General features: G+C 40.8%; 1 protein-coding gene across 37 annotated transcripts in view; it reads left to right on the top strand.

The window, feature by feature from the left end:
* LOC138742441 (uncharacterized) overlaps nucleotides 1-13,262 on the top strand; it is a 98,921-nt gene that overhangs the window by 55,034 nt on the left and 30,625 nt on the right. For 12 of the 37 annotated variants that reach the window (XR_011344173.1, XR_011344167.1, XR_011344168.1 and 9 more), the window contains 3 exons: nucleotides 9,076-9,566; nucleotides 10,681-10,833; nucleotides 11,544-11,787. The exons of 13 other annotated variants lie outside the window; for them this stretch is intronic. Coding sequence is in view for 11 of the 24 variants with exons in the window: in XM_069896833.1 (XP_069752934.1) it covers nucleotides 9,076-9,140 (65 nt within the window). In the remaining 13 variants the exon portion in view is untranslated. Of the gene's footprint in view, nucleotides 1-949; nucleotides 1,235-9,075; nucleotides 9,567-10,404; nucleotides 10,463-10,680; nucleotides 10,834-11,543; nucleotides 11,788-13,262 lie in introns of those variants that run through there. 12 more of the 37 variants (XM_069896826.1, XM_069896825.1, XM_069896820.1 and 9 more) reach the window with 6 other exon arrangements.

Here is a 13,262-nt window from a genome sequence, read left to right as displayed (position 1 = left end):
TGTGTGTCTTTGTGTGTGTGTGTGTGTGTGTGTGTGTGTGTGTGTGTGTGTGTGTGTGTGTGTGTGTCTCTCTCTCTCTCTCTCTCTCTCTGTGACAGAAAGCCTGTTTGACTCTCTCTGTTTTCAAAACCACATGCCCTCTTAGAACAGCAAGTTCCCTTCAAGATAATATGCATCGCCGACAAGCTCTTTAATTTGTTACCTTTTTGTAAACAACAATCCATTAGTGAAGTCTCTTGGGCACTCTCCAAAGCTTTTGCAAAGGCTCTGAGGCCCTGATATGTCTAGCATGAGCAGAGCTCCAGTATTTTAAATAAGATATGTTTTAAAGTGTTTATATGTAACCTACACTAACAATACCTGCCCCAATTTATCTCCCAAAAATATATCTATATTCTGTCACAAATGTGTATACATAAATTTGTATTCTAAGGTTGACATCTGTAATCTGATCACCCGAGGTAAATGTACAACCATACTAGTTCTTATAAATTAGTTAGATCCTCTTCTTATTTGCTATATGACTATAAATTTTGCAATTAGGCATACTTGTACACACAAGTTTATTTCACTTTCAAAAACTTAAACATGCTGCATGCATTTAATGGACTTCCTAAATCAGGTCTGTCTGAATCCATCTGCTTTGCTCCTAAAAGATCATTCAAAATATTCTGCTCTCAATTAGTACAAATGAGAAAAACCAGTGATAGTCCCTAAAAATAGTTTCTGTGGCAGAATGATCGGCCGCACATTTGAACAGGCAGAATTGCTGCACCAAGCATTCAGCACAGAATAGTGCAGGGTCCCCTTCTTTGCCCAGGAGAAGCCCATGTTTGCAGATCCATTCTGCAGGCTTTCTCACTAACTTCACTCCCCTTTATGAGGCATATTGACATCACTCCCCTTTGTGAGGTGTGTGATTTTTTAAAATAAAACAGTTAGTAGTTGATTCTTCTCTGGTAGCTGTGTTTCTTGAGCTCTGCAGTTAGTCCCACTAAATTGGTGAACCCGACAGGTGTTCAACGTCTTTTGAGCCCCAACAGTGAAATGTAGTGAGAAAGCCTGCAGAATGGATGCCACTACTGCGCTGCATGCGGTGGCTATGAAACTGCCCACCTTCTGGCTTCACAGATCACATCCATGGTTCCAGCAGGTCCCACATTAGGAACAGAATAAATGAAGCCACCAAATCTGGCATGTAGTCACCTCATTGGATGAAGATTCTGCTTCCAAGGTAGATGATTTTATCAACAACCCTCCCGAGGAGGATCAATACAATGCTTTTAAGGCACTCTTCCTCGCAACTTCCACCATGACCCCATCCAACCCACCCTAATTAGTTATGGTTTAATATTGTATGTAAACTGCAATTAATTAATTAAAAGATAAAGGTTTATTAGACAGGCTTTTCTTTTTCTTTTTTCCCTACTTTTTGGGGAGGAAGGGAGATGGGTGGGGGAGAGAAAATATATAAAAACAATTACTTTTGTGTCATAGTTTTTATTATTCTTATGTTATGGATAAATACTGTATATGTTTTGATGCAAATGGAAAATAAAATTTAGAAAAAAAGGCAGACTTCTTAGAACGACTCCCTCATGACATCACCTAGCTGCTCTCTTCTGCCGACTTCTCCAAACAAATGGAAGTGGTGAGGGAACCAGACAGACTTCACAGGGTACACAGCCTCCCATGGCAAAGTTTCAACAGGTCACCTTGGACAGTCAAGTCAATGCAGGCACCAGTTTTATGGTACTCCACAAGCTACTGAGGAATAAAAAGCCAAGGGAGAACAGTGAGTGGTGTTTCTATCACAGAAACTGGGGCAGGAATGCGCAACCATGCAGTTACGTGGTTGACTCCCAAGGAAATGACAACGCCAACCGCCACTGATGGCCTTGACGGTTGGTGACCAGACCGGCCTGTTATTTGCCACTGATCAGCGCACGGAATGCAAATTGCTAGTTGACACCAGAGCTCAGCTCAATATCCTTCCGCCATCCTCATATGAGTGGAAATCTCGAGAGCCTCAAGCTGACTTGTGTGCCACCAATGGCTGTATGATTAGCAGTTTTGGTACCAAGTTGATACAACTGGTATTAGGCGACACACTTTACGGGTGGACTTTTACACTAGCCGCCCTAGGACAGCCTATTTTGGGAGTGGACTTCCTGAGGGTACATGACTTGTTGGTAGACGTGAAAGGGCGCCATTTGGTCCACACCATCTCATTCCACACATGCCCACTTTCTTCAGGTCATCAGCTGTCAACACTGCTACATGTGTAAACACTCGCCACCGATGATTTTGCAAACTTATTAGCAGTTTCCTGAAGTACTTACACCAGATTTCCATTTAGTCTCTCCACGTCATGGAGTTCAGCACTATGTAACCACCACTGGCCCTCCCCTACATTCCAAGGCATGCAGACTTCCCCGACCCAAAAAAGAGTTCAAAACTATGGAGGAACTAGGCACCTGAAGGTCTGATAGTACTTGGGCATCACCACTCCAAATGGCCTAAGACCTTGCAGAGATTACCAATGCCTCAATGGCGCAACTATGCCGGATAGGTATCCAATACCACACATTCAAGATTTTGCCGCCAACCTCCGTATCTTCTCGAAGGTAGACTTAGTAAAAGGTTATTACCAAATCCCTGTCCACCCAGAGGACATCCCTAAAATGGCCATTATTACTCCATTTGGTCTATTTGAGTTTCTGAGAATGCCATTCGGCCTTAAGAATGCAGCTTAGCTGTTCCAACATTTAATGGACGCCGTCATGAGAGATTTGCCTTTCCTTTTCTTCTACCTCGATGACATCATAGTGGCCAGCGAGTCAACACAAGAGCACAGACCTCACCTGCGACAATTATTCTAGAGGCTATGGGATTTTGCCCTTTCTATCAACCTTGCAAAGTGTGCATTTGGCAAACACACAATTGACTTTTTAGGGCACAGGATTTTGAACAGAGGAGCAACCCCTCTTCCAAAGTATCAGCTATTTGGGCCTTCCCAAAGCCCACTATAGTTAAAGGGCTACAAGAATTCCTGGGAATGGTTAACTTTTATAACAGGTTCATCACTGACCATAAGCCTCTAACGTTTTCCCTTGCCAAGATTATGGATCCCTGGTCGGCACGTCAACAGAGGCATCTAGCCCATATTTCTGAATTTACCTCTGATGTCCAGCTTTTGTCTGGTAAAGACAATGTTGTAGCTGATGCCTTGTCCAGCACAGAGGTCAATGTGATTTCATGAGAGCTGGATCTCTGGTTTCTCACAGTAGCCCAACAAGAGGTCCAGGGAGGTACAAGCTTTCTGAACAGCTATTATCGACCTGCTCTTAGCTGACGTTCCATTGGGCCCTGATCAGGTGAACATACTTTGTGATACTCAACTGGCCACCCATGACCAATCATCCCACTGTCTTGGCAGAGGAAACTTTTCGACCACATTCACAGCCTGTCTCATCCATCTGTCCGCACAGCTGAAAAGCTTATGTTCTCAAAATATATCTGGCATGGTTTACGAAAGCAGGTCACTCACTGGGCACGAACATGCCTCTCTTGCCAGGCAGCTAAGGTCCAACAGCACACCTGAGCACCACTTCAACAATTTCCTTCTACGACTCAAGGGTTTCAGCATGTACATGTAGACATTGTGCGCCCACTGCCCATGTCCAGAAGTCAACAGTATATAGTAACAATGAATGACCACTTTACCCACTGGCCGGAGGCTACACCAATGATGGACATCATGGCTGAAACGTGTGCTCAGACTTTTGTCTCCACCTGTGTTGCTCGATTTGGAGTACTAGTCCATCTAACCTCTGACAGGCAACTCAGTTTACTTAAACCTTGTAGACAAACCTGGTGAGATTTTGCTGTATGCAATTACACCATACTACAGCTTACCATCCACAGGCAAAATGGGCTAGTGGCACATTTCTACCGGCATCTGAAACAAGACTTGTGAGCAAGACTTAACGGGCTTCAGTGGGCAGATGAGTTACCATAGGTGCTGTTGAATATTAGAATGGCAGTTAAGGATGACCTGGAGACCTCTTAAACAGAATTAGTTTACGGCCCTCCACTCCTACTACCGGCAGATATCATTCCTTCTCCAGCCAAAGATAGATCCTCAGTTACAGAGGAATTACAAGAACTAAGAAACAAGATGGTTCCCTGGCCCCGGTTCCAGCAACTCATCATGGTTCACTGCTTTTACACATTCCTGCTGCTCTCAACTCTACTTCTTACGTCTTTGTTCAACGTCCATCCACGCTACACCTCTGCAGCAACCTTACAAGGAGCCTTATAAAATGCTGCAGCACATTGGATCTACGGTGCTATTGGACATTGGTGGTCAACCAGAACATTTTACACAAGAAAGACTGTGCATGTCCCACCTCCCAAGTGCCGGGGATGCCCTCCTAAAATAAGTAAAGTTGTGACATTGCAGCTGTGCAATGATTCTGGGAGGGGTGGACCAAGCGTCCGCACAGCTGGATAGGCAGAATCGCCACACTGAGTGGCCAGCACAGAATGGTGCGGGCTCCCCTTCTGTGCCCAGGAGAAGCCCACGTTTGCAGACCCGTGTGGGTTGATGGAGCGCGTTGCTTCCCTGCTGGCCTGTTGCCAGAGAGACAATGATTCTGCAGTGCACAAACTTCACTCTCCTTTTTGAGGTGCACTGACATCACTCCCCTTTATGAGGCGAGCGATTATTTAAAATAAAAAACAGTTGGTCGTTGACTCTTCTCTGGTAAGCTGTGTTTCTTGAGCTCTGCAGTTAGTCCCACTAAATTTCTTTATTTATTGTAGTGACAAAAGTAAACATGAATAGAATGATGTTAATCAAATAATTCAATCAAATGTGTTCACTGCAATAGTACTGAATAGCTGAGATTGCTTTGATGGAATTTGATGGAGGTTCAGTATGCCACCAAAGTCCCTTGAAAACCTTCACAGGTGTACCATGGAGAGCATTCTGGCTGGTATGGAGGTGTCAATGCTCTGGACAAGAAAAAGCTCCAGAGGATTGTTAACTCAGCCTGAAACATCATGGGCATTAGTCTTTACTGCATCGTGAACATCTACAAGAGGCGATGTCTTAAGTCTCTATCCTCCAGGACCCTACCACCCAGGCCATGCCCTCTTCACTCTGCTACCATTAGGTAAAAGGTACAGGAACATAAAGATGACCACTCAGCAGGACAATGACAGTTTCTTCCCCTCTGCCAACAGATTCCTTAATGTGTAATGAACCATAGATGTTGCCTTACTTTCACTCACACTATTTTTATTTATTTTGTACAGTGGCTTATCTAAATGTTTGCACTGTGATACTGCCACAAAATGACTAATTTTGTACATGTTCATGACAATAAATTGTGATTCTGACTTGGTTGTCTGCAACTTTCCTCCTTTGACTGCATTTTTCCATAGCAAATCCCTTGCTTTTACTTGGAGAATTTGCTGCACTTTCTGTCACCAGTCCTCGTCCCTTTGCTCCCCCAACAGAACCAATTTTCTGAGTAAATGGATTTGTTTGCTGTCAAATCAATTGCTTGCTGTGAGCCCAGACACACACCTCACCACTCGCTGATGTCAATGGACACCCTATTCTCATTTCTAAATGGTGGAATCCTCCAACAGAGCCAAATGCTGAATCCATGGTGAGAAGTAAATTACCTGGACTTTGGATTGCAGGATAATTCATTCTATGGATAAATTAGGTATTTCGGGATGGCCTAAAAAACAAGTTAATTTGTTTAATTCCTAAAGCAGGACTTACTGCTGGTTCAGTGGAATAAACAATGTTAAAAGATTAGCAATGAGAAAGGTTTGCATTAGTGTATTCATGGTTTACAGCTCTTAATGATGTAAACTGCTGTGACTGTGCAAATGCTTGATAGTTCTTAAAGTAAATTGTCCTCCTAGAAATAAATCACTATGGATACTGAAGATAAGAAGGACAACAAGTTTAGTGCAGTGTTAGTGCAAAGTTATTACAGCGCTAGCGACCTTGGTTCGAATCCGGCATGGTCTGTCGGAGTTTGTACGTTTTCCATGTCTGCGTGGGTTTCCTCAGGACACTCTGTTTCCTCCCATCTTCAAAAAATGTACAGGGCTTTTAGGTGGCACAGGCTAATTGGCAGGAAGGGGCTGTTACTATGGTGTGTCAAAAAAAATTTAAAAACTTCAAGACAAAGTGCTTAACAAACTTTGTAGAGAGGAGTAAAGTTTAAATTTAAGGTCGATTACCTTTCTTGTGGAGCAGAATTTCTTAGGAACTGTTTGCCAACCTGTTACACCCAATATTTTGAATGAATATTCCCAGAATGAATTTTTTTAAATTAATGGCACTGCTGTAATGGCAGCATCTGGGCTGGGGTGAACCCAGGACAATGGGGAGTAGAGTCACAGCACTGCTCCACGGGGTCCATTCATCCAGTCCAAGTGCCCTCGGCTTTAAATGGCCTAGTAAAGGAGCCGATGGTGTTTTTAATGAAAATTTTGCAACCGTGGAGTGTGTACCCAGGATGGCGGCACTTATGATTGGCAGCAGCCACAAGGGGTTGCAGACTCCAAGGGGAGGGGGGGGGGGCAGTGGACCAGTGCAGGGCACTAAAAACAAGAAGAAAATCCCCATTGAAAAGGAGAAGCAGAGGAGACAACCCTATAGGTCAGTGACCACCACAACAGAACAGCAAGGGGCTCAGTGGCTAAAGGAGCCACAAAGACTGTAGGCATTCAGTGGCTTTGGACAAGGGACTCACACAGGCAGGGGCCTGCTGGCAACTTGTGGTTGAAGAACAAACACAAGCTGCAGGCCTTTGGAGACCAGCTCATGGGAGCCAGGTATCGGTATCAGAATGACAATTTGTGAGGCTGCTGAGGGCAAGAAGGGCTCCTGAAGAACATTGAAGGATTCTTTGTGGTGTCAGAAGTTTGGATCTAGAACTTGGGATGCCAATGGATCAAACCAGGGTCTGTGTCATTGCAGAGGCTGGGGGCACACTGGAGGCAAGTCCATGGACACTTGGGGACTCTACTTTGCTTCTCTTTTTCTCTTACTATAAGAGGTGCTGACTAATACAAAAGGCGATTCTTTGACTTCCTTAAGGCAGGCAAAAATAAATTTTGTGTAATATTACATTTTCTGATTTATTACATGAGAATAAAGGAATCTTCTATATTAAGTTAAATAAGCTTTGAAATAACTTGAATGTCAAATAATATCTGATATTCAGAAACTATTAAAAATTAAATACACTATTAGATAAAAGCTCATTGCATTGGGGACAAAGTATTTGCATGGATAGAGAGGATTGGATGACAGGACACAGAACTCTGTATACTTGAATCATTTCTTCACAAGTGAACTCCTACTTTACAGAAATCAAGCTGCTCAATCTTCACTGGATGCAAGACTAACTATAAGCAGAGCTCCAGTCTGGTCTCACAAAATCCATGAATAGTTGCAGAAAATATGCTATTTTTTATTGGCAATAAAGATCATAATCCTTTATAATTTACTGTACCTAAATCCAAACATCTTGTGTTCATATACAGTATAATGACATCCAGATCCCTCTGCACTACTCTCATCTCTTAATCTCTCCTCTTAATTATTTTGTACTAACCTTTTGTGTGGCATCTTACTAAATGCCAATGGAATATTAGAACACTCCATATTCATTAGTTCCCTTTATCTCTCATTCTTAGAATAACTTCAGCAAACTAACCATAACATCAGTTCTGGAGCTTCAAACATTTGCTTTGACTATCTACATTATATCCCTTTTCAACCTCTTTACAACCTTCTTAGAAGCAGTTGATTACAGCATGTAGGAATAGCAAGCTGTAAGGAGATGAAACAAAGTCTGTGAAGGAAGACAAACAGATTTGGGAAATAAGGAAAATTGTGAGGAAATGCACTTTGGTACAAAAACTAGATGAGCAATATTTTGTTTAAAAAGGAGATAAATTGCTGTAAACTGTTTAAGAGAAGATCTCAATGCACTTGGATATGAAAAATAGAGAGGAAGCATCCACATTAATCAAATCATTCTAAAGGTAAATGAAATATTGGCCTTTATTGAGTAATAAAAGTGGAAAAGTCTTCTACACTTGCACAGGATCTCTGTGAGACCATTATCAGAGTACTGCTTATAGTTTCGGTCTCTTGGCATTAAGAGATAGTTCACTAAACTGAAGTGTAGGGTTGCTTTATGATGAATGGTTAAACAGGTTAGCCACTGCATAATGTATTTTACAATAAAATTGGTAACTTTATTGATATATATAGAGGGTTTGACACAATAAATGCCAAAAGGATGTGTCCCTTGAGGGGAAAAAATTGAGCATTGCTTCAGAACAAGGGCTTGTTCACATAAAATAAAGTTGAAGCAGTATTTCTTTCTGCAGAGCAGTGTATATTTTGAGAATTTTCCTCCAAGAGAGCCAGGAAGCTAAATTATCGAATATATCCAAGGCTGAAATAGTTTTGAATGAGTAGAAAATGTTTCCCTCTCATTTAAATCTTGTGTCCTTTAGTGTTATCCATCTCCAAGGGGAAAAGACAGTGACCATTTACCTTGTTTGTACCCCCCATGATTTTATAAACCTTCAAAAGATTACCCCCTCTGTCCCCTATATACCAGGGAAAAATGTCTATCCAATCTTTCCTTATAACTCCAGTCCTCCAGACAATGACAATATTTAAGATGCTGATGTGAAATTCAGCCATAGTGATCCAGGAAGGGAACAATTGCATTTGTGACTCCAACTCCAGCAGGGGGAGAAATGTTCCTTGACATTTTAGTGTTTAATTTATCTGTTTTGCTGGTATTTTCGTAATATATAAGTAACTCACATTTCTGCTAGCATCAAAAGCCACTAATTTTCTGAAAGCAAAACGGCTTTGATGTTTTTCTTTTCTCTCTTTAGCATTTTGTTCAGATTATTTTTCTTTATTTTTATCCATCCCTTCTCTATGATTTGAAGCTAATTCACCCCTTTGTTGTTCTGTTATTCACTGTATTTTATTCTCTCTTTCAATTCCAGTGACTAAGGAGATAGATCATGAAGAGAAGTGGTTGTGGAATCCCAGATGTGCAGTTCGATATTAATCCCTGATTATCAATTTGCATTTCAAAAAAAAACAGCCCAAGTAAACAATATTCAAAAGCTTGAGTAAAGGAGGGATACAAATTATTCACTGTGAAATACACACACCAGTAATTTTTAAGGACACAATGTAACTATAAAAATGCCTCACATTCATTGCTACATATGCATTTGCAGGACAGGATCATCTGGTTTCGGTTCACTGTACAAACTCACCACACATCCATATTTACCTGATCTAGATACAAAAGGCTGAACCAAGTTGACTATCCATCTTCAAGAATTCTCCCAATAGGTTCAGCAGTTTGAGAAGGGTGACTTATCATTGCAGAGTGGATCCTGAATCTTCATCACCGGAAGACCTCCATTACTCTTTAAAGTCTTTGAAATTATTTTAAATATCTCTGCTCATTACCACATTTGGAATCGTAAGTTTAATTTATTGTGGGTGGCATTGTTACCATAGCGGTTAGTACAACACTGTTACAGCGCCAGTGATTGGGACCAGGGTCAAATCCAGCACTGACTGTAAGGAGTTTGAACGTTCTTCCTATGTATGTGTGGGTTTCCTCCAGATGCTTCAGTTCTTCCCTCCATTCAAAACGTACTAGGGTTGTAGGACTATTGGGTATAATTGGGTGGCATGGGCTCATGGGGCAAAAGAGCCTCTTACTGTGATGTATGTCTAAATTTAAAATTTATAAAGAAAGTAAACACTTGAAGTTTTAGAAATTAATTAAAAGCATTAAAAAATAAATAAAATAAAGTAAGTGAACCACTTAACTAACTTTCCTCTTTATTCAGAGTGAGGATGTATGTTCCTTCATCAACAATCGCCAGTATAAAGCAGAGGGGCTGATGCAAAGTACAGATGATCTCTGATCAGTTCAACAGGGGTCATCTGACGGCATAGTTGATGTAGTGGTTAGCTCAAAGCCTTTACAGCGCCATTGATTGGGACCAGACCTGGGTTCAAATCCCACGCTGTCTGAAAGGAGTTTGTACTTTCTCCACCGTTTTCTCCAGTGGCTCCGGTTTCCTCCCAACCTTCAAAAAATATATATACCAGAGTGGAGGTGAATGGGGTGTAAATTGGGCAGTATAGACTCCTAGGGCAAAATTGGCCTGTTACAGTGCTATATGTTTGCTAAACTTAATGGTGAATCCATTGGGCATGAGCAATTCAACACACATTCATGTCATGCCATTGGATTTGTCTTATGGAATTGATCTGCCCAGACAAGTAAGATGTGCTGTTTCTCCCAGATCTATGATGACTAAGCCTGAATACGGCTGGGATTGTCTGATCTTCGACACCAAGCAGGTACAGGACTGATCAGTACTTGGAGGGGAGACCAGGTGCCGTTGGTATCAATGTGAGGTGCTGGACAAAGTGGCGACTCTCTGTCTGCCTTATGGCAGACAAAAGTTAAAGAATTTAATATATGCTACATTCTAAAAAAAATGTATATTACGTGACAATAATTGAACCTTTACTTTTTACCTTCACCTTTATTGGCTTCTTGCATTGATCTGCCTTAGATCCTTCCATTATCAGCTCATTTAAGTGCAGGGTGCATCTCCACTCTGAAGCCACCCTTGTGCCAATCTACCATGTTCACAAGTGCACTTCAGCTCCTGCTTAGGTGAAGATCCATTCAGGCATGCAAATGGAAGGCTCCAACATAACTTCAGGCAAGTCAGTGGCTCATTTGCATGCATTTTAAACTTGGAGCTTTGATATTATTTAATGCAGATTCCGAAGGTATTCAATATTATTTGTGCTTAAAGTTTATTAATGATGAAATATCAATGTGTTACTTGCCTAAAATGCGAACTCTATGAAGATAGAGGCGGGGCTGAAAGAAAAGAAAACAAAAGCAGGTTCCAATGGCACTGTGAGAGAAAAAAAAGCACATTTGCCACAGTAGCAACTCTGAAGGTGGTATCTTTAATCTGCTCCATGCCCTTTAGTCAGGATGGAAGAATTCTATTATTTTGATAAAATCCTGTTATTTAGAATTCAAGCAACTGCCAGCCGCAAACAACTGGCAAAAAGATCACAGACAAAAAATAGGTAAAAAATAGAAAATTTAAAATTGGCACACCTCGCCATTAGTTCACCAATCACACAACACGCAATCGCAGGCAACCGGAAAATTCACTGATCCGACCATCTCCCAATTCCCACAGGTCCAGTACAAGGGGTTTTACGGTACTAATAATGAAATCTAATGGAACTAATAATTTGAGTCAATTTATGTTGCAATAACTTTCAGACTTTTAACATCAATGCAAGTAGAAGGCATTGAGTTTAAAAGTTTTATTCATTTATTTCAAGCAAGAAAACGATGGGGAAAAATTAAGTTCACTCCAACTCAACTTTAACTGCATTGTATTTGCAGGCTTTAACATGTGCTATGATATCCATTAGAAGATGGTTCAAATGGAGAATATCCAGCCGTGTAGCTGCATACTGTGAGAGAATCAGCACTTATGGCTTGGAGTGCTGTCCTGCTGGCACACTGATCTGCAAGCCAATATGTTTTCCCACTTCTAAGCTAAATTCCTGGGTGAATGGTGTATCAGTATGATTATTGTTGTAAGCATCTAACTGTAAGGAGATTAATTAAAATGGAACAAATTGCAGAGTAGCACAGACATTAATGGATTCTGCAAGAGATTACATTCCTACAAGCAAAACGAAAATGTGTGGGCATGCACAGAGATTATAGCAGAAAAGAAATCAGAATGACTAAACTCATTTAGGATGACTGGTTGCACTTAATGAGTCCATTATATTTTCAGTTCTATCTTTTTCTTTATTTTTCTTGGGAAATTTTCATGTTAGGATCTGTGGCATGTTGAAAGAACTCTCATGTCGTCATGATACAAATCAGTTATCAGACCTGACTCTATGGCAAAGATCTAACTTAACACATGTTTTGGTACTAACTGTAATTTTTATATTTTGTGTTAATTTAATTTCAATTTAGAGATTCAGCATGGTAACAGGCCCTTCTGGCCCAAGAGTCCATGCCTCCCAAATATACCCATGTGACCAATTAGCCTACTAACCCCATCCATTTTTGGTACATGGGAGGAAACCAGAGCACCCGGAGAAAACTCGCACAAGATTGAGGAGAACATACCAACTTCTTACAAACAGCGCTGGATTTGAACCCTGGTGACTGGCGCTGTAATACCATTGTTCTAAGTTCTAACCACTACACTAACCATGCTGTGCTCTTCCAAAGTTAACCAGATACTCATTCATGTATGCATGTATCTGCTGTGGTTGACAGATTGCATACAAAATGACAGTGTCATGAGCATCAGACGCAACTTGCAGCCATAAACTTCACAGAATATTGGGCAACAATTTATTTGGACCTTTAATTGAAAGGAATATGCTCAATGGTTTTAATTGGCTGTTTGCAAAAAGGAGAAATTACCCAGTTCCCAAGATGCCAAGAGCAATAGTCAAATTTGTCACACCAGGAGTTAGAACTGTTTTTAGATCATCTACTATGTGGGAGTCTCTGTAGTACATCATTGTAAATCTGTTAGATGATTCAAACTCAATAGGATTAAAGTGCCCTTTACAATTTTGTGGACATTGTCATCACCACATACTGAAGAACATACATTCAAGTGCCCCTTTATAAGCTTGTTGCTCAACACACTTCTACATTTTGAATGCCAGATTCTTCTGCATTTCTAAAACCCTCCTTAAACTTGGTTCTTTGTGTTTCACCAATAATTCCCTATTAGTCTGTCAAATTAATCCCTCGGAGCTGTGTGCTTCTGAGCCAAAGTCTGAAAAAGTGAATTAATATCCTATTGAAGTTAAATGCCCAAATTCATCCTGAATAATTGCATGAAACCCAGAAACATAAAATTGTATCTTTCTTTCAATAAAGTATGACTTTAATTTATCATTTGCAATTTTTAATATTCATTTATTTTTAACTAACAGTGCTTTATTTTTGACACTTTATACATATTACACAATTCCTCATATGGACTATAATCCTAGTAATGGAACATTAGAGGCTCCGATAGCTCAGTGGTTAGAGCACTGGTCTTGTAAACCAGGGGTTGTGACTTTGTTCCTCACTGGG

This window comes from Narcine bancroftii, chromosome 9 (genome assembly GCF_036971445.1).
Source record: "Narcine bancroftii isolate sNarBan1 chromosome 9, sNarBan1.hap1, whole genome shotgun sequence".
Taxonomy (NCBI): Eukaryota; Metazoa; Chordata; class Chondrichthyes; order Torpediniformes; family Narcinidae; genus Narcine; species Narcine bancroftii.
Note: the sequence above shows the minus strand (reverse complement) of the source record. Positions and strands in the feature narration are given on the sequence as shown.